At 41.9% G+C, this 21,342-nt stretch overlaps 1 protein-coding gene across 1 annotated transcript; it reads left to right on the top strand.

The window, feature by feature from the left end:
• Nucleotides 1-267: 267 nt before the first annotated feature.
• On the top strand, nucleotides 268-20,457 carry crip2 (cysteine-rich protein 2). Its single transcript, XM_084914572.1, has 8 exons — nucleotides 268-447; nucleotides 13,622-13,716; nucleotides 16,709-16,766; nucleotides 16,982-17,113; nucleotides 17,830-17,898; nucleotides 18,030-18,124; nucleotides 18,673-18,730; nucleotides 18,977-20,457. The coding sequence occupies exons 1-8, from the start codon at nucleotides 405-407 to the stop codon at nucleotides 19,042-19,044; spliced, it is 618 nt and encodes a 205-aa protein (XP_084770698.1). The 5' UTR covers nucleotides 268-404; the 3' UTR covers nucleotides 19,045-20,457.
• The last annotated feature ends 885 nt before the right edge of the window (nucleotides 20,458-21,342 follow it).

The raw sequence follows: 21,342 nt of genomic DNA, 5'->3' as shown, positions 1-21,342 counted from the left end.
GAAGCACACAAGCATCAAAGTGCACTTTCAGTGATGAACAAGTAACATTTGTCTAATTGTCTAAGCTCATATAGTGTAGGATGCAACGTATAAATTCTGCAAATTACACAATCAATTTTCAGTAAAGCTTTTCGGAAAATTCACTGAAAACTTCGGCGTTTTTACCAGTCTGTCGTGAAATAGTGACATTTCCCACCATTCTTGAAGGGGGCATTAGGAGTGTTTTCATAGCGTGGGGGGCGGAGCTATGTAAATGACGAGCCGTTAGCTGAATAGATGCTCCAGCTTCTGTGAGCGGAGCGGGACACTTGCTGTTGAGAGCAGAGCTAGAGGACGATTAGAGAGTAGAAACCGCTGCGGACAACCAAAACACATCACTTTCACTCGAACCACCACACTCAAAAATGGCCTCAAAGTGTCCTAAGTGCGAGAAGACGGTGTATTTCGGTAAGTGATTCCCGGTTTAAGGGATCCAGGGTGTTTAAATTACTTTTTGGCTCGTTAGCTAAATATACTCATCACAGCCAATCGATGTAATTTTTATTTTTACATTAATCCTCTTAATTTAGAAATCCCATGAGCGGTGCTTTGAATGGGATATGAAATAGTTTTGATATTTTTCAAAAGTCCATTCATTGAAAATAAAAAGACAAACATTTGAGCTAGCACTAGCATTTACACTCATTTGCTAAAAATGGCTGATTTTTAAATGAGGTTCTGAATGTAAACATGAACTGGGTGTATTTTGTTAGAAGAATTTGTGAAACTGTAGCTAACTGTATAACTTAATGTATAATGATGTGTAAGGGAATATCTCTTTCAGCTAAACCTTTTAACATGTCTTATTAGACTAAAGGTTGCTGACAAAGTAAATGATTCACAGAGAAATACTTTGATAAACCTAGAAGCTGACGTGAAAGTGGGGTTAGTGTAAACAAAAGACCCAATAAGTGCAAACAAAGTGCAAACATTTAATAGATTTTATTTTTGTACACTAAATGCTTCTAACTTATGTGAATGGAAACATACCCTGTTTACACTTGTCTACACAAGACTGGATGAATGATTTATCTTATTTCAACACTGATCTCTGGCATTTTTAATTTGTTGTGTTTGGTAAACATCCAAGCCTGGCAGTTGGCTTTGGAGAGTTGGCTGATGCAGGCCGTTGCCAAGAGTGCAGAAATGCCATATGCTGAGATTGCCCACTCAAGAGAGGACCGGAGCAACATCATGCTGCGTCAGTGGGATGAAAACCTGAAAACACGCATCTTTCACATCTTTGTAAATAAAAATATGAAAACAAGACACCCACTTGAGCCGTGAGCTTCGACTCGGTCACAGTGAGAGTGATCGCACCTTATATTCATTGCAACAGATGTTTACAGTGCAAAGTAATCTACGCGCAGAGCGCTGGATTAAAGGAGAGCATTTACATCTGAAAGCTGCACTTGACATGCTCACTCCTCAGTTTGTTTTTATTGCTGTTATGCAGTTGAACTTTTGAGTATTTCTGTGTTTGTGTTTGGCTGCATGCTGGGGAAAAAAAAATCTTGGGTACCGATCTGTTGTACACTTCACAGCACACATCTGAGCTGTTACGGGGGTCAAAACCAATTATGTTAGTGGATGGAAGTCCTCTTATGTAACACGGGTGGCAGTGAATATCCCAGCTGCTGCTCATCCTATGGGTCCCGAGAGTCATCGGCATGGAATAATATCAGCACAAATAAGATTTATTTTCCTCCAATACAAATTTTATGCACCGTACCCGTAATGCGCTGCAGTGGGTGAGTCACAGCTCCTTAGTGATGTGTGATGTTTTTTTTATGTAACATGTTGAGATCCAGGCTAGCGGAGTTATTTTTGGTTGGGGTGTGTTATTGGGTGGAGAGCAATGAAGATGACGGCGTAGGCCTACTGGAAGCCAGTGCGTACTAAATTAACTGCACTCATCCAGCCAAGGAGATCAGGGGAGGTGCGAATGGAGGTATTATTAAAGGTTTAGCCATTTCAAGGGAGGCTGTGAAAACTATGACGAGACAAGGGAGAGGTCAGGGAGGGAGAAGAGTTTAGTTGCCCACAGGCTGAGCGTCAACATGTCAGTGATGAAGTTCAGATATTGTAGATGAGCTCAGTGGCTCCACCTACACACGCCCTCCTCTCAGCGATTTGGTTTTGCAGAGTGATGAAAAATGCAGAGCAGAGATCAATTTTCAGCTCTGCAAAACTGTTAAAGTCAGAGGAAAAGGCGTGAATGGGGGTGTAAAGTGGAAAATAAAAACTCTGTGCTTTAGAAATGCACCATGACATGTGTTGTTGATGGAGAAAATTGTCTATTTTCCATCTTATTTTGCTCAACCCCTTTTCTTCTTTTGGTGATGGTTTGTGGTGTGCTGTATAGATGGGCCCACCCTGCTGTTCCCCACCTGGTCTTCTTGCTGATTGGCTGAGTCCCACTGTAGGACTTTGGGGGTTGGGGACATTATTTCAAGTGGCCTCGGTGAGCCGCAGTCTGGGATGGAAATTCTTTCGGTTTGGGGAAAAGGAGGTTTTTTTTATTATTATTTTCCTTTCAGTTTTAAAGGACAGCTGTCTTCCGGTGGTGACAGTTCAATTTCATTGCCACTCGATGCACATGTTGGAACGTTTTCTCTACTTTTAAAGCTTCTGCAGCCTAAAAGCGCAGGCTTATTTTTAAGAAACCCAAATAAGCAGTAGCAGAAAAAGGAAGCTGCTCTTGATGCTGGTATTAAAAGAATGCAAACATCTCAGAGATGGTCATTTCTTAATTGCAGGGCTTGCTTACTAAAATTCTCAGCGTCCACATTGCGGTGACGCGTCTGTTAGTTCCTGTGGTATGGAGATGCTCATAATACACGGGGGACTATTTGCTGACACTGTTGGCGTGTGAAGGAGGACAAAACGGCTCGCTGAGCTTGTTTCGAGCACCCAAGTTCAGCCGAGTGATGCAATTCTTGTTCATAACAAACGGGAGCAATGCATCTTTGTGCAGCTAACTGAACAAATGAGAGCTTAATGGGAACTAATGGTGTTCTGCTGCGAGTTTCCCTTTTCTCTCTTTCATTCACTAGTCTTTCTCACTCTGGCTCTCTTTCCTCTTTTTTGGTCAGCGATGCCTCAGGCCCTGAATTCCTCTTCCCGGTTTATTTTTTTCTTTAAACTACAAAGACTGGGGGAAATGGGGTGAGATGGCTCGCCTTTATTTAAACTGAGACTCTCAAAGTGCTTCATGCATTATAATGAGAAAGGACATCTCTATTCACACAGGGCTCTTTCTGTCTCTCCGTACATTTGTCCTTCTAGTGAGACCGAATACCTTCGTCTCCTCAGTCTGACCACAGAGACCAGGGCACTGTTTCCCACACACCATCTTTTTTTAAACCCTGCTTTTACCCCAAACAGCTACACAATACCCCTATTTTTTCCCCCTCACCTCTTCTCTGTCGATGCTAGAGTACCCTGTTTTCCACTTGGCTGCCCAGTGGGCTGTGTGAATGTGCCTTTTCAGTTATGTAACATCATTTCTTGAGTTGTTGCCTCTTGTTCAGTGCCATTGCATAACCTATCAGCTCCTGTGTGCCACTCAATGAGAGTCCCTTTTCTCTGCCTTTTTGAGGCACAAATATGATCCCCTAATGGAGATGGCATTAAGCTGGGTGCTGACAATTGAGCTCCCACTACCCCACCTCCCCACACAGGTCAAGCCTTCCAGCAGTGCGACCTGTTACATAACGGCACAGAGGAAACAAAGGTGGATGTGTGCATTTCACCCAAATAGCTTGCTCATTACAGTCCACAGTTCTAGAGATTGCATTATTACAACACACCTTCTTTATATTTTTTACAAATAGATTTTGTTCAACAAGCACAATTTGTTGTATTTATGTTCTAAACGTATCACTATGTTGAAGCCCCGTAGAGAGTACATGTGCAGTCACGTGGCAGGTTTCCAGTAAAAACTGAGGCTGATAAAACACAGAACACTAGGTGATAGATTGTAAATCATATAGATATGAGGTATAGTTGGATAACAGGTTTTGTTTGTGTGAGATGGAAAAACTGGTAGAAGTTCAGAAGCAAAATATGATAGAGTGCAACAGAAACAGGCATGATGTACATGAACCATGTGACTTATTTGTCAGTCAAGGTTAATATATCAGAAAATCCAAGTTTGTCTGAGAAATTCAACAGAGTTTTCAGTAGACTGAGTTTTATTTGGAGCTGTTTGAAAATAATCTCTTTGCCATGTCTGCAACCAGCTACCAAAACACCCACTGTTTCCATGACAGCAGTGGATCGAAACATGAAAGTTAGCTTTCGATAGCAAATCGGTAAGTAAGTGGGCTAGACTTATAGCTGCTTAGTCTTACCTAGTTAGACCATCGCTAACACACTAGACTGTATATAAAAGATGGCGATAACCCCATGATGTCACCCATTGTTTTAAGGCTCTTTTGAAGCCATTAGCATTTTGCTCGTTTTAGTGTTTTTGGTCATCTCAGGTTTATCTGGAGCCAAAACTGATGATATTTACTAATTTATATGCTTGTTAGGTAACAGGATGTGTTTACACTGCCTATTGGTGCTAAATAAAAAAGACCAAAGATATAAAACATTAGAATTTTAGTCTGTGTAACAGGAGTACAGATTTCTTGGATGGGCTGTTATTACAGTTAACCATAGAGGAAGCCATATTTGCCATATTTGAAATGCTCTAAAAGCCTGGCACACAGCTAGCATCAACCTCCCACAGGGCTCGCAAAATCGCTAGCCCGACGTCCCGGGGCTAGCGATTTTTCCAGTCGGGCTACCAAAATCTAACTCAGCCCTGCCCGTCGGGCTATCATAGGAAGGAAAATATATGTCTATGCTTTTGCATTCTTTCGCCAATGTAGTTGAGTAATTATGTCATTGGCATCGATGAGCCACTGTCAATATGTGACATATTGAAATCGCGTTTGAATTTGCGCTTGTTTTTTGCTTTCACTTTCATTTTGCAATTGCGCGAACGGTGTGCAGAGAGCAGCAGCACTGATTGGTGAGTGACGATTAATTGCGCACCAATTCCTCTGACATCGTCTTATCACTCATTAGCTTACTATTCAAACGCGACAAGTGAAATCTCTCGCAGCAAGCTTAAACACGTGAGAGGTTGAGTGCGCAAAGAATCGCTGACCGTTATGTAAGTACGTGTGTAAAAGCAGCAAGATTTACGCTGGTATTTTAGTTCTGCTCAGCCAAATAAGACAGGTCAGGGTGAAGAAGGGGCAGCCAAAGAAAAGCCTACCACAAAACGGAAAAGTTATGACAAATCAGACTATGAGGCCAAAAGAAAGCGCAGCTTTTTTGGTTTCATGGACAAAAGAATTTCTGTGGCTGGAATATGACAAGCTAAATAACATGATGTTCTGCCAGGCGTGTTGTGAGTTTCATTTGATTTCTGAGTCGACAAGCGCCTTTGTTACTGGGACCAGTAATTTTAAGAAAGACCCCATCAGAACCCATGAGAAATGCAAGAAATGCATTATTGCCCAGTCTGCAGTATCTTTCCCAGAACAAACAGCAATTGCAAAAAAACATACTAAAAATAAATCAAGCACAACAAGAACTCCTGAAAAAGCTGTTTAGAACAGCGTGCTATATTGCAAAGAGTGAACTACCACTGGCAAAATTTAGCAGTCTTTGCAAACTTCAAAAAGCAAATGGCCTAGATCTTGGTTCCACTTGCCTCTTACCTGTGACTTCATTGGAAATTTCAGATTCAGGATCTGACACAGACTGATTCATGTTCTACACAGTTCTTACAAGAAATTCTTCATAGAAATTTCTGTTCAATTTGAACCAAGTATTTGAGTTGATGGTTGTAATTTTTATACAGTTGTTGTGATTTGCATTTTAACAATTTTTTTGATTAATTTTTGTTTCTGTTGCAATATTATACTTTAATGTATAATATTGTAACGGAAACAAAACATAAAAAAATTGATTTCTTTTTTATTCGGGCTACTTAAATTTATTTTGGGCTACCAAAAACTGAAGAATGCCTGCCCGAAGGGCTACCAGAGATTTTGAAATTTTGCGAGCCTTGTCCCAGACAAAGTGGCCGTGCCCCAATCATGCTTAAGTTTAGCCCTAATATAATTGAAAGAAGTCATTTTAACATGGGTTTATAAGGATTGGCTTGATTTAAATAGTACACCACACTCTTCTGTTTTAATACTCCACTTTACACAGCTCAGATGATTTCACTTAGCTGCTACATTTTCTGCCTCCGTCATATGATGTCTCTTTCCCTCAGGGCTTCATTATCAAAATTACCTCTGGCTGAAGCTAAAGAAATTTCAGTGATCCTGCCTACACTTCTGAATGCATTGCCCGCTACTCTAAGCTGTACATGCAGAATAGGTCTTTTAGAAAACCCTGAAGCTGGGCTAAGTGTCTTGACTGGTTAGAGAAGAAATGTGGTGTATTGGTAAGCATGCGTAGGGGTTTGGGGAGGGTGAGCATGTCACTGAGACGGACTGCGGTGAGGGTGCTTTGCCTGCGGCTCCTTTGACCAGCCCAGACAGGATGCGAGTCAACTGCAGTCCATTTACGTCAGTCAACAGGATTCACGCGGTCGGCCTTTTTTTATTCACAGAGGGAGGGGAGAAAGGGAGAAAGCCTGGGGAGGAAACCTCGCCTTGGCTGAGGCGACAGACGACCTCCAGAGCTAAGTTTTGCTCTGGGGTTGCATCAGCCAACAGGAGACTCGTCCAAAAAAGTGTTTCTTACCCGCTCTTTAGCATGGCTCTCCACCTTGCGCTGTCACTGAGCACCACAGGGAACTGCAGACACACATTCATCCTGAACAGATCAATTATGATGTTCGACACAGCAGTGCCAGGGTCAGCTTAGTTTTAGTTTAAACAGATATAGCACTGGACAGTCTTAAAACTCTTTTCTTGTCAAGTGGGGATGGATTTTTTTTAACAAATTATCCCTTAGAGCTTCCTTCCTTAACATGTAAATTTTAAAGAAAACTTCCTGATGGCCACAGCTCTATCAAGTTAATAGAACAATTTGATTCCACTTAGGCAGGATAAAGATGCCACAAATGAACACATTCCTTACTTTAAAACTCCCCCAAAGTCACTGGTGAGGCTTCATTTCCCTGTGGGTGCAAATGAATGGCCATTGTCTTTAAGTTGAGTAAAAGGTCACAGGTCCTTGAGGGTGTTTGTACTTTAGAGAGCTGAACAGTAAGAGGATGCAGAGGCGGAAACACAGGCTGCTTATTTTTTTCCCTTTCTTACATCCCTCTGTGTACCCTTCACGCTTGAGTCCAACATTGCCTTTGGGGCCCTTTACTCTGCCAGTCAGGTGTGTGGTGCTTATTAGGACATGCAGTCATCGTGCTGCTGCGACAAAAGCCAAAAAAGCGAAACACCCGCGTGGACTCAGCTGTCACTGATGGATGAAAGGAATGAGAAAAAGGATGGAGAGGGAGTATGTGTGTCTGTGTGTGTCTCTGCGTGTGTGTGTGCGCGCGTGTGTGTTTTGGTTTGTAAGTGTGTTTAATAGGGCTTTAATGTGGGAAAAGCTGAACAGATGGGTCCACATTACCAGAAGGTGCAACAGAACAGAAGCCAGCCAGCCATGAGTTCAAGATATTTACAATAACATCGGTTACATCATGACCATTACGAAAGACTTGATCGCTTAATCACTTGCAAAAATGTAAATAAGCTACTAATTTGATGTCTGCACGCTGCGTCAAGCTAATTCAGAGCACTTTCAAAAGGCCGATTTTTATATACCTTTGGCTTTGATGCTGTAGAGTTCTCTTAAACATACAAACCAGAACCCGGTACAGTCATTTTTATTTTTTTTTTTAAATCTCATTGCAGAAATGAGCTCCAGCTGCATGCAGAGCTGTGGCCCTGTTGTCTTCCTCTTTGTCAAACACATTAGATTTTTCCCCCCACTGCACCCTGATCGAATTATTGAGTGATAAGAGAGCACCCATATGCGATTCCAGAGCCTGGCCCCCCCCGGCTAACATTCCTCCCCCACTGCATGGTGGGAGATCAGCTGGGTAAATGTTGTTCAGTACGTCGAGCCCCTTTATCTGTTATGACTCCGAGTTAGGCAGCAGACAAATTTCCTCCTGACCCGGGGTGAGTACATCAGGCTGTCGTCAGCTCTGGTGTCTCGATGCAGCTCCTTCATTACTGTTGACAATCAAGCAACTGTGATTAAGTCATTTGGAGAAATGGCCCCTTAATGTTTATTTCCTCTGAAGACCCCTTGTTAAAGTCCTGTTGCTTAATGTTCTGTGCAATTACCCGATGTTTGTAGACCATTTGCTGCAGGCCTTCTCCGGTGCCTCTCCCTTTATAGGCTGAGGAACTTTGTCTGAGCATAACAGCGTTCAGTCTTAATGCAGTCTGGTGCATAATGGCATCTTGTAGCTGAACAAACAAGGTAAATCAAGTTATAACCTGCTTAAAGTTCTCTGAGGTACTACTGTGTTTGCAAGTGGAGCAGATATTCTTACCAGCTGAAACTCAATCACACAAGTAATTTGTTTTCAGACATCCTGAATCTACTTGATGTTGAATTGCTGTTTTTATCCTCTGCATTCGACGTCTTATGATTTCAATTTGCCGGGGAAAAGTCAGACACAAAGTTAGAATAATGATGCCGTGACTCCTAATAAAACAATAAGACCAGATTATTGGGTTGGGGATCCAATGGAGAGGATGTTAGTGCTGTAATTTCTTTATAAATGGGTCATGGGTTGTGCAGTACTGTATCTAGAGTTTTGTCTCCTTTACTTTGACTAATGCATAAATCAGTGAGAAGAGGGATCAGCAGCAGGCTCACTCGGTGATTTAAACCATATTGACAATGCAATCAGGGCAACAGAGCGCAGACTGAGGAGCTTAGACCAGGAATTTACAAATGAAGTTAAGCAGCTTACAGTGGTGCAGGTATCATATGGTTATAGTGATGACCTCCGTCCAGCACTCTTTCTCATTTAAAGCTCGGTGTTCCCGCAGTAGCATCATCTCTGTCAGGACTGCATCTGCATGGTGAAATTTATTTTCACTTCTAAGTTCAACAAATGAAGAGATTTTGTTTTGTTTTTTATGCTTGAATGCAAATACTTTGCAGTAAATAACTGACGTCTGGGGCACGAGGTCGTTGCCAAATACCGAGTTCCCACCCTTGAGATATTTTGCCAGGCTATTATTGCAGCTGTCTTTGGTTGATGCTTGTTTGTGGGCCTTTCTGTTTTTATTTTGCTTCTTCAACATAAAAGAGTAACCCAGTTCCACTGGCAGCCTTATGCTACAGTCGCACTAGGGAAAGCGACCAAATTATTGTGACCATGTGCAATGAACTTGTTGCCTTTGAACTGGTTGTTTCAAAGATGGAGACAAGGTCTGCGACCGTTCAGTCAGTTGGTGTCTTCAAAATGATGTTGGTGTGCCGAGATGGCAGTAAAATGGCAATAGCACGGAGACAGTGTGCTATCAGTTTGGGTCACAATTCACAATAACTACTTACAGAGTTCAGAGGTCATCCAGAACGTCAGTTAAAAAACTAATTCAGAAATTCAGGCTACGTCCACACTAGCCTGGATAGATTTGAAAATGGCGTTTTCGTCTGAAAACGCTCCGCGTCCACACTAGCGTTTTCAGTCGTTTTCACAGAGTTGCGCGTCCACATTGAAACGGTCGAAAACGCTTACGTTCCAGTACTGCACATGCGTGAAACGCAAGAAGATTCGACCTGCCTCATTTCTGTTTGCCGCTTATTTACTTTCCGGCTCTTTGAAACGTCGCGGCAGAATGTTGAAGAAAAGCACCGAGTTTTTTAAATGGACTAACAATGAGGTGGAGTTGTTGCTGCAAGTAACACAAAAGTACAAAGTTGCAAAGAATTACATAATTTGAAGAAAAGCTATCTGGAGCATGTACAGACTGATATTAAGCTTTAATAGGGCTGTCAAAATTGAGAGCAAACAAAACAACTGCTGTATGATGCCCTCCGCTATCTTAGTTTTATTGACTTATATATATTTATATGACTGCATCATGTGACTAACACGTGTCATCGTTTTCAAAAGTCTGCGTTTTCGCTGTCCACACTGCGACGCGAAAGCTTCGTTTTCGAGAGCGTTTTCAAAACGCTGCGTTTTCCTTGTGCGAAAACGGCATCTCAGTGTGGACTGTCAGTGTGGAGGCCAAAACGGAGAGAAAACGATGCGTTTTCAAACGAAAACACATCAGTGTGGACGTAGCCTCAAAAATCTTCACTAATCTGCCTGAGAGTGATTGCAGTCAGCATGTTGAATGCCATTGTTTAAAGACAGGTTGCCTTCCACCAGGCAGCATGTCCCCTGTAATTAAAAGCGATCGCCCAGAGGTTGAGGGTGTTGCTCAAGGTAAATCTCTTATATATGCATTCATAAAGCTGTTATTGAAGCCTGTTGGTGTCGGTGTTTAACTCACCAATGAAATCTTTCTTGCACCAAAGGCTGATTTTTGGCACTCCTAAAGGTCTCTTGCCGATGGCCTCATTTCCTATTATCAACCCTCTTTGGACCACGTATTAAGTTTCTTAGATCAGCTATCAAATGCAAGCTCAAGACTTGGTGTCATGTCACTATATCTTATGTCACATTTAATTTAGTTGGTGTGTTTTGGGTTAGGCAGCAGTCACTCTCATTAATATTTGCAATCTACTGTGTGACAGTGGTGGTTCTTCACTCTGCTGTTTTCAGCCCCCGGCTATTTCAACGCAGTTAGAAGCCATGAATTGTTGGCATTACTTCAGCTATAAAGCAAAAGCAGAAAGGAATGTCAGGTGAGGTGCTTCACCACTGTTCAGCAGTGATTTCCTTAAGGACTTCCATTGTTTACATCAAGTCATGGTGGAATCCTTTTTTTGTGTGTGCTTTTGAGTGAAGCAAATCGCATGTTGTCGTGAGAGAAGACAGTCTGGCTAAAAGGATTTAGCACATTCTCATCGGTGTTGACAGTGTAAATGTGAGTATCCGGAGAGGAGCCTGCTTGTTTACACAAGTGGGTGCATTTACCCTAATGTTGTTGCCGCAACCAGGTAGAGGACAATGCGATGGCATTTTATTTGCTTTATTTGCACCCACACTGTTACTATTTTGGGATACTGAGACCATCTATCGTCCCTCGGCGCAGTCATTATGTAACTTTTATTTATTTATTTTAAATGTGTTTTTTTTTTTCCCCTTTTCTTTTTGACATGCTTGTCAAATGACATACCCAAATCCAAATGATCTAGCTTTATTTTAGTGTTCGGGGGATGTAGATCCCCTCTACCTCCCCCCACTCTATAACTCCCCCCACTCTATATTCCCCCATCACATAACAGAGAGAGACAAGCTCACTCCTCTTACAACAGCAGCCGGCTTTTAAATCAGGGAGCTTTCAAACAGTGGACAGTCACTCATAGATGAACAAGGACATGCTGGCGAGGCTCTGACGTCCGTTTCCATTCATACACTGACTTCAGATCTGTCTGGAGGTGTGTCTGTATTCATGAATCTGCCCTGGCAGGCTCCCTGTAGCCCATTTATGCAGCTTATTTTAACACTGGATGAAACAAATCAAACGCTCATACAGACAAGGCAGAACCCTTATTGGTTGTATTTGCACTCTCTTCAAACATCATCTCAAGATACTGTAAAGATGTGAAAGAAACCTGAAAATGCATGCGCTAACCCTGCAAACAGGTTAAAACCGCTTAAAAGGTCTTTCCTGTGAAGTATTGCTAGAGTTAAAGCTGAAACATCAAAAGGAGCTACAGTGTCCATGCAAATCTTTCTGTCACAGGTATGTGCAGCAGCTACACATGTATCATTCTGCATCCCCCTCTTTCCACTATTCTCCAGGGCCTTGTTGTTGCCCTTTTTGTCTCATTGTTGTAATGGCCAGTGAAACTGTTTGTAAGTGGAAACCTCAGCAGGGTGTAATCAGATCTCCCAAAGCGATCCTTTCCACATGAAAGTCCAAATCTAATTTTTGTCATTCGCATCAAATCAAATCAAATTTAACTTGGTTATCCAAAGAACAAAGTTGATTTAATCAGACGAGCCCAAAATATAAAGACGCCGTAAAAAAATTAACAGAAGACAGTCGGTTCAAACAGCATTTCCAGAAGAAAGGCAGTGCATCATGACCTGAGACGTGCTATTGCTTCCAAAATGAGTAGGAGGCACAGATACACAAGGCTCAGAACTTACTCTTTTGTCATATGGAAGTTTGCAATTATTGCAAATACTAATAAATATCCAAAGAAATTTTAGTGATATAAAAATAGACAAGTGCTTTCAGTACTTTCCTTGTTTGTTTGTTTTCTCAAAGTCGAGAGTCTGCGTATCTTAAGTCTAGTCTTTATTAATCAAATTGTTGCTGAGACGTGACCACAGTGCTCTTCTGATTTCAATTAGATGTAATAAAGAAATGCATTCATAAAGCAAAAACGTATAACTTTAATGAGGTTTGGTCAGAAGACAATCTGTTCCAGCCTGAGACAGCGCTGCTATTGTGATTGTCATTAAATGCACACAACCCGGTAAAATCATGCGTTACAGTAGTAAGCAGGGCTTCCATATCAAAGTGTCCTAGTGGAAGTTTGTGAATTCAGACAGATGTTTTGTCAGTGAGCTTCACCTAGCTAGCCAAGCTAACTCCTGTAGCAGTTCATCATATGTAGCAAGAGGACTGTTTCACGACTCAACATCTCAAATTTCTTAAGTCCTAAAACAACTTGAATTCCTGGTTTTATAGCACAGGAAGAAAACAACATCAGAAGGAATGAATGCATGCCCGATGTGCATATGTTTGTGTTTTTCCCAGTCTTGGGTATGTAAGGAAGCAGATTCCCGTATCCGGCTATTTGTGCCCTGCCTTGATAAGGGAAGGTGTTTCCTCTGCTGCCTCTGCGACTCCTTAGAGCTCATTGTGTTGAAGCAGTGGTGATTTATTATTGGAAAGTGTATAATAAGGCTCCCTGGCTTGTCTACAGGGCCAGTTCGACTGGGTGACTCGGGGGTGGGGGGTGTAATGGAAATGCAGTTGGAGGACCGCATCCAGCAGGATGGGTATACTGTAAATCGGGGGATGGGTGTTTGTGTGTTTTTGGGTGTAACACAAAAGAATTGGGTTAGATGTTGGCAACCCCCTGCTGCTAACGCTGGACTGGGACTAACACAGCTGTCCGTCTATCCTTCGGTGACATCATCACAGCATCCTGTGCGGTACACAGGCATTCCCACTCTCCCCACCTCCTATACCAACCCCCCACTCTCCCCTCATCCCCAGTTGGCATGTTGACAGGTTTTCCATCGGGCCACAGAGATACAGTACGAGGTTATTGTGGAGAGTGAAGCAATGAGGGACGTCATTCCTCCAGGCGATGACTGATTGAACAGCACGCACAAAGCCCAACACAGCTGATGGGGAAAATAAAAGGCTGTTGTTTTAAGTAATCTATATAAATGTCGTTTTATGCCCATGGTTGCACTCACGCACTTCTTCTTTCTTTGTTTTTTGTCTTTCTTGTGCAGCTGAAAAGGTGTCATCACTGGGGAAGGACTGGCACAAACTGTGCCTCAAATGCGACCGCTGCAACAAGCTGCTGAACGCCGGGGGCCACGCTGAGGTCAGTAAGCGCTAACGGTGCTGCTGTGTGCTGCTGATGTACATGCGCGCAAATTCTTATCTGGTTCTTCAGCTAAGCATTTTCCCCCATCATCTGTTAATCTCTTCTGTTTAGTTTTCCATTAAGTGTTTTGCTCTAATGGCTCACAGAAATTCATGAAATGCCACAGTAAAGTGGCCAATTTTGGCATGTTAGAAGTTTAAATCAGAAGACTGTTTTTGCTTGATGAATAACAAACGTGGGGTTATTATTGCCAAACAGCTTACAGGAATAATCTGGTTTGCAAACTGATTAATATGGAAGAAAGATTATTTTGTAGTTTGCTTCACATTTGTGACACTTTTGCTTTTATTTTCATTTGTTGCTAAAATATAACTTTCTGCTGGCAATGCAATTGAATTGGGGGGGCTCTGTATCTGCAGGCGGGACAGTGATATGGCCCTCAGCACTGATGTGAATTACTCTAATTAAAGTTGTCCTCTTAATAGCGACTGATATGCTATTTATGAACTAGTCTTCTGTTAATGCAAGTTCCATTTCCAGTAGTTGTGCCTTTTTTTTCTGCAAATAATAATCGCAGCACAGTACAGATGGCCAGAAAGAATCAAAAGCCTGCAAATTACTAATTGACACAAGACGTTTGGCTTTTCCACAGGGAGTTTTTGCATTTTGAGGGAAACTTGAAAAAGGTGTCTTAACCTCAAATATTTAAAATCTTATTAAACTTAAAGAATACAGTCTTTTCAAATCGAAGCTTTGTATTTGGGGGAGTTTATTTTACTGACCTTTTGTAATTTTTGCAGGAAACTGCTCAGGGGATGTCCCTTTTCCTTCCTTGTTTTATGTCTGGTTGCATCTGTCAATATGTTTTGTCCCCACGGGAATTTGACCCTCTTTAGTCCTGCAGGATGAGTCGCTTTCAGATCCTTCCTCTCAGTCTTGTGTAACCAAACCACTCTATCGTGTCTCAGCATACTGTAGTTTCCCCTGACTATTCACTATCTGGCACCTTCACCCTGGGGGTTTTCTTATCTCGCCCTTTTTATTTGCCTTTCATAGGCCGGCCAACAATTCAATTTCACCTTCTTGGATGTCACTCAGACACCTTTTTGAGTCTCTCACTTTGGTTAAGGAGGATATGATCTCAGCCTCTTTGTACACAAAACCAATTTCCCTGCAGACCGCAAAGGATGCAGCTCTGCCGTTTTAATCTCTTTGTGATTACAGTAATGTAGTAGTCACACAGTCTCTCTGAGGCCTGCACTCTCTCTGCCCACCATCCTCTCCGTCCTCCCTCTCTCTCCATGGACGGCATCCAAACCTGAACCAGTCCATGTGACATTTCATATTTTAAAAAAAATGTAAAGGGACTGTGGGATTGCCTGGGAGAGGGTTTGATGTCATCTAAAACCTGGTATGCAGAGGGTTGTGAACTTCTTCTTTAAAAGGAGTCAACGGGACAGGATGAAGCCCAGTGCGGTCAGTTGTTTGTGGGCTAAAGGAAGGAAGCAGCTCTCTCTGGTTCATGCAGTGACCAGCAATCAAAGAGTTAATGTGAAAAGTCTCCACATTGGACCTTGAATGTGTGTAAATGTGGCAAATTTAGGCGCTGATGAAATGAATGAGGGTTAACTGAATGGAAATTAAGCAACTTGCAGTAAAGAAGGTGAAACTGTCTTGGGAAAAATGCTGAAATACTGGAAACCTGTCATCCTAAAACACCTACAGTGCAACATGTGCTGTGTATAAAATGAGGGGAAACAAAGGAATGTGAGAAGTCTGAAGTTAATCCACCTTTTAGTGTTTCACATTGCACCTCCAGTCCAGTGCAACAGTGAGAAGTTGTTGAGGTACAGAGCATAACAGGAGGATAAAAAAAGGTCAGGAAAGAATAGAAATTTGAGAAGAATAGATGGAAAAGACAGATTTAAACTTCAGGATGTAGGAGTTTAACTGCTGGGAACAGAGTGGGTCGTTCTGCTATGGATAATCCAGTTTCAGGGTCTCTTTGGCTCTGGATGGGTTATGTCTGGTGCCATAGGGGGACTCTGTACATGAGGCTGTTAACAGTACACTCTTGACAGAGGAGCCCTTTGTTTTCTGAGAAAGTCACCGCTGCTTACTCATAGCCTGGCATCGGCACCCCTACCTTCATGGATCTCGTAAGTGTTTAACAGGAAGCGTGAAAGGAGTGTGTGGCTGCTTTAACGGTAGCTGATCCTGTCCCGGTTGATACATTATTAAAGCTGAAAGAGCAGGCTTTTTTTTTTTTTTTTGCTCTTAGAAAAGGAGCTCATGTGGCCAAAGCAGAGGGGATTGTGGGTATGTGCGTTGTTTAACGTCAAATGCCTGTTTTTATGGGGTCTTTTCTTTTTTTTCACCTCTACCACCCTGAGCCTGGCACCTAGCCTGCTGAATTACTTGATTCTTCTCATCTATGGGCATTGAGCTCTGGACCAGTGGCCACCCTGGCTCTCAGCCCTGATCCCCTACCCAGGCTGGTCACATGCTCCTGCATTGACCGCCACATTCCCAGCATGCATCAGCAACAGGCCATTTTTGACTAGATTTATTTTTTTTTCTCCCCTTCCTCAAGTGGAAACTCACAGCGCTCCCGCATATGCAGACACATGGCTCACTGTGAAGTGTGGCGTGACTTTATCAACACAGGCCTGTTACTTGGATACGGCCACTGTCATCAAAGTAACCTGTGACAGTGACATCATCATTAGGAAGAAGTGAGATGGAGGGGGAAAATGAACAGGAGTCAGCTCCATTTTTGGATATAGTCACTCCATCTTTTCATACACCTAAATAAAAGACCAAAATTAAAAATGTGATGTCAGAAAGGAGTGTCAGAAATATGACTTCTCAGAAATGTCACGCCCAGTTTTCCCTTTTGCGTCAGTATATATATTTTTTGTCCTTTATATGCATGTTGTATCAGTTTGTTTCATCGATAAGTCATGGTGTTTTTCTCTTTCTCCTGCAGCACGACGGAAGGCCCTACTGCCACAAACCATGCTATGCTGCCCTCTTTGGGCCAAAAGGTGAAGTGCAAGTCAAGTTCACATACTTGAGTTCCTGTCAGGTCTTTGTACACCATGTTATCACGTCTTAATAAGCACATAAATAAAATGAAATAAATAAATAAGATATATGGAAAATTGGTTGATTTATCAGGAAAAATAAATCGGTTGTGTTTTTCCAAATTTCTTTGCATTTCTGTGTTGCCACCCCTCACTTCACTCTTATACATTTGCAGGTGTGAACATTGGTGGAGCAGGTTCGTATGTGTATGATACTCCTGCCAACAACAACGTGTCTCCCACCAGCGTGGATTCAGCCTCCAAAGCTGAAGAGAAGCGTGCTTACGCACCCAAGGCACCATCAAAAGGTAAACAGGAAAGTGTATTCATGCTGCAAATTTGTGGCTCTTTCAGCTGGTAGGATTTTTGTTTTTTTTCTCCCCACCCGATGAAGATTTGGGTGTTTGCAAGAAGCTGCTGGTCAGAAGGGAAACGGCTGACTCAGTGATAAGAAAGTCTGTGTGCAAAGTCTCTTGAGGCTTGAAGGGGATTTTTTTTTTTTAGATGTGTCAGACAAGAGCAGATGCAAAAGTATTTAAATAGTGTGGATTCAGTTGTTTGGCATTTCTGTAAACTTTCATTATGTGAGAGCTACGTTTGGGCAGTAGATGATATGAAGATGTGAACTCGTATCATTTCAAAAACAGGAAAGTTGAAAGAAGGTTTTAAAGTTTCTTGAAATATAAAGAGGAAAGATTCTTGTAGTCAAGGTCAGGTGTTGCATGTTGTCTTTGCCTTTTGACTCCATCTGCTGTTTGCAGCAGACCAAATAATTGGCTCCTGCAGGAAGGTGTTTAAAACTGGCAACCAGAGTATCTAAATCAGCAGCATTATTGTCTTTACTCAATATTGTTCCCTTGAAGTGTGTAAAAGCTGCTTAGCACTTGGTCCATTTTTATTTTTATTTTTATTACCCTATGTTATTAGTTGACTAAATTTTACACCTGGGAAAACAGGTGGTCATTTATTTAACCGTTCCCCTTTGCTTTGCCACTATTGTAATGTGTCTGTAATGTGTCAACAGCTGGCAGCATCACCACTTTTTCTGGGGAGGCCAACCTGTGCCCTCGGTGCAACAAGAAGGTGTATTTTGGTAAGTATTTTCACGCTTCCAGGAAACTGGGTATTAAGAAACGTGTCTGAGCAAGAAGGTGTGAATCTGCGAAGTGGTTGCTACAGTGTGTCACCAGGGTTGTATACATTTGTGTGTGTTTTCCACCGTAGCCGAGAAGGTGACATCACTGGGCAAGGACTGGCATCGCCCCTGTCTGCGTTGCGAGAGGTGCAGCAAGACTCTTGCTGCTGGCAGCCACGCAGAGGTGAGAAAAACGGGTGTTTTGGCAGAAGGAATTCAGAACAGAAAAGTGGAAAAACTGAAGAGTTGAGAAAAGAAGTGTCGAAAAGAAAATGAGGCAAAACATCTTGAATATGACAAGAACGTACTCTTTGTATTCCTAACCTAAAATCTCTTAAATTAGCAGGTTTGCTACATATAATCCAAATCTGAATTGTCAAGTTTGCCCTTAAAAAGCTTGTCTAACACTCACTGGTTTAAAAATATTAGACAGTCTTAACAGTATGGCAGTTAATGCTTTACACAAATAAAGAAGAAATGATTTGATATGGGGGCAGCACAGTGGTAGGCACCATCGCCTCACCGTGTGTGGTGCTTGCATGTGCCTGCGTGGGTTTTCCTCCCCCACTCCAAAGATGTGGGTTTCTGAACTGTCGGGTGTACCGACAACAAATAGATCTGCTCATTTGCAGAAGTAAATTAACTAATCTTTCTAAAATAAAGCAGAAATGAGAGCTGTCACCCTTTTCTTATTGTTATGGTAGTGTTAATCTTTTTCTTTTCACATTACAGCATGATGGCCAGCCCTACTGCCACAAACCATGCTATGCTGTTCTCTTTGGGCCCAAAGGTAACCGCTAGGGGGTGCTGTCAACCCACCAGTTATCAGCTACACTTGAAGCAGAATGTCTGAGCTGCACATGTTGCACATTTCAGTTGTTTCATCATAAGTTTGTATGCTTCACAGAAGCTTCCTCCACTCAGAGGTTAAAAATACAGGAAATGCGTCGCAACCTGTCCTGCTCATGTGGTAGCTTTGCCTCTCCCTCTTGATTAACCCCTGACTCCCGCTGCTGTGTCCCTGTGGTTTTTCCAGGTGTGAACACTGGTGGTGTGGGCAGCTACATCTATGACAAGGAGCCCAGTGCAGTGACCCAGCCTTGAGCCTTTTGTCCCCTCAGCCTCACCTCTTTTCTCCACTCGACACTGACCATCAACCACAGTATTATTTGTAGCCTCTTTTCTCTTCCCCGCTTGTGTGTCCGTACCTGAGACAACCAGCCTTCTGCTCCAGATCATCTCCTAAGTCTCTGTTTTTCCCCTTTGCGCTAGCTGGATCAGATTTAGCTACACAAGGAATGATTCATTGACTACAAATGCTGCCTAGACATGTGTTAAATGTATTTGCTGCAGGAGCACAAAACACATCAAGCATTCCCACATTAATGATATTGCACACCAGCAATGTTTACACATTTCTAAATGTATATGAACACAATAAATGTCAATAGATTAAAACATAAAGGTCTTAAATTTTCTAATATTTTACCCACAAAACAGCCTGACCAACAAATGCTTTTGATCATGCATACTCATTTTAAAGAACAAAAACAATCAGAATGGGATTCTCAGGTGTGCAAAAAAGTGCATTGTGGGTAAGGGGGGTGCAGGTCTTTACTGTGACGTGCTGATAGCCTTAGGAATTTCACCTCATGGGTGCTGCAGACACAGGTGGTGCTCTGTAGCATGTTGCCAATAAATCTGTGTTTTACAAATGCCATATTTTTAGTTTGGCCACCTGACAACATTCCTCATGTGAAGGGGAAAAAAATCAATTTTGTTTGGAGAAGAGGGGAAAAAAGTCCCGATATGATGTTTAGAAGGTGGGAATGTGGATGTCGGAGCCGATTGTTGATGATTTTTCAGAACTGAGCAAATAAACTGTATGTCAGAATCTGGATAATAATATATGATGTGCTAATACATAACAAATATTCTGACCCAGTTATATACATGAAGTCTTAGTGAAGTTTAAGGAAGGTTGGGCTGCAGACAAACCTGTATTTATTCTTTTCATTCAAGTCCTTTGAGTTTCAAGCCACTGAAGCCCTCCTGGGACTGATTTTTTTGTTTTGTTTTCTTTTTTGAAGGAGGTCAAATGAGGCTGCATAAGCTGTATAAATCTCTACGATCAAGATTTTTATTATTATTATTTTCAAAGAAGTAACCCTGCTGTTATTTTTCCGAGAGATGACGCATTATTTGAAGTATTATATTTCTTGCCATTAATGAACAAAGTAGCGTAGCTTGTAGAAAGAATAAGACTACAGACAAGTCATTCTGTAAGAATGTGCATCCTAGTATTACTGTATGACTGTTACTGTGTTTGTTTATTACCTGTTGTACATCGTAGGGCTTAACAGACCCTGCAGGGCTCGCTGTTCATAGAGCCGAATCGCCCTGCCGCATTCATCTTTTTAATCCCTTGGATAAATATTGCAGAAAGTCTTCATTTGCGTGTGACAGATTCTCAACTCCCTTTTTCTGTTCATGAATTGCAATAAACAAAACACTACACATGGTGTGAGTTTGTGGTATTTTCGTCTCGTTTGTTCTCCTAAGATGGATTATGTAAGTTTTTGTGCTTTTGCTTCAGGGGAGAGTTATGTGTCTGCTTTTAAGTAAGAGCCAGGGAGCATCGGTACAGGAAAATGAATGCAAAACATTATTAAAGTAAATGAATCGGTTGATAACCTTCTCGTAAGTAGTGTGTAGAGTTTAAGTAGTTTGGTTTATGGCACAATAATTTAATGTGTTTTATATTAAGGAAAGACATATGAAGCACATCTGCTAGTTTAATTGGTGACATCTGTGTTACAGCTTAGTGTATGTATATGATACTGTCAGTATCACTTTACTTTCAAGTCTAGTATTTAGCATGGATAAGCAGTATAAATGTGTAGCTGGAATTGATACAAAGTGATTTTAAGCATTATTAATGTACAGAAACAATTGTTTTTTACTGTTTTTACTGCACAGTCTGAAAGTCCTCGAGTATTATCATCACCCTGCATGGCAGGGGGCGTGACCGCCCGTTTTTGTGCGTGTGATAACTTGAGAGAGATGTCACCTGGGCTTGCCCTCTAATAGGTCAAGTTCAGAGGGCAAGTCTTTTGAAAAGCTCGTGAATGGGATAACTCAAAAAGAAAGTCGGGAATTTCAAATTAATACCATAGGTGCAGCTACTGGGAGGCTGAGGAGTAGCACTGGTACGGGCCAGTATTTTTTCCATTTGTTTCAATTTGGCCTTTAAGGCCATGACAAAAGGATTTTTGTCAGTTTAAGAACATAATTTATTAAACTAACGTAGACATATACAAAATTAATGAGCTGTGCAAATCAGTAAGATCAGTGGTGCAGGGTGTGTATGGGTGTAGATGAACACGAGGCAGAATGGAGTGC

Source organism: Perissodus microlepis, chromosome 19, assembly GCF_051167445.1.
Source record: "Perissodus microlepis isolate ML-2025 ecotype Zambia chromosome 19, ASM5116744v1, whole genome shotgun sequence".
NCBI lineage: Eukaryota > Metazoa > Chordata > Actinopteri > Cichliformes > Cichlidae > Perissodus > Perissodus microlepis.
The sequence above is the reverse complement of the archived record's forward strand: the minus strand, read 5'-3'. Positions and strand labels throughout refer to the sequence as shown.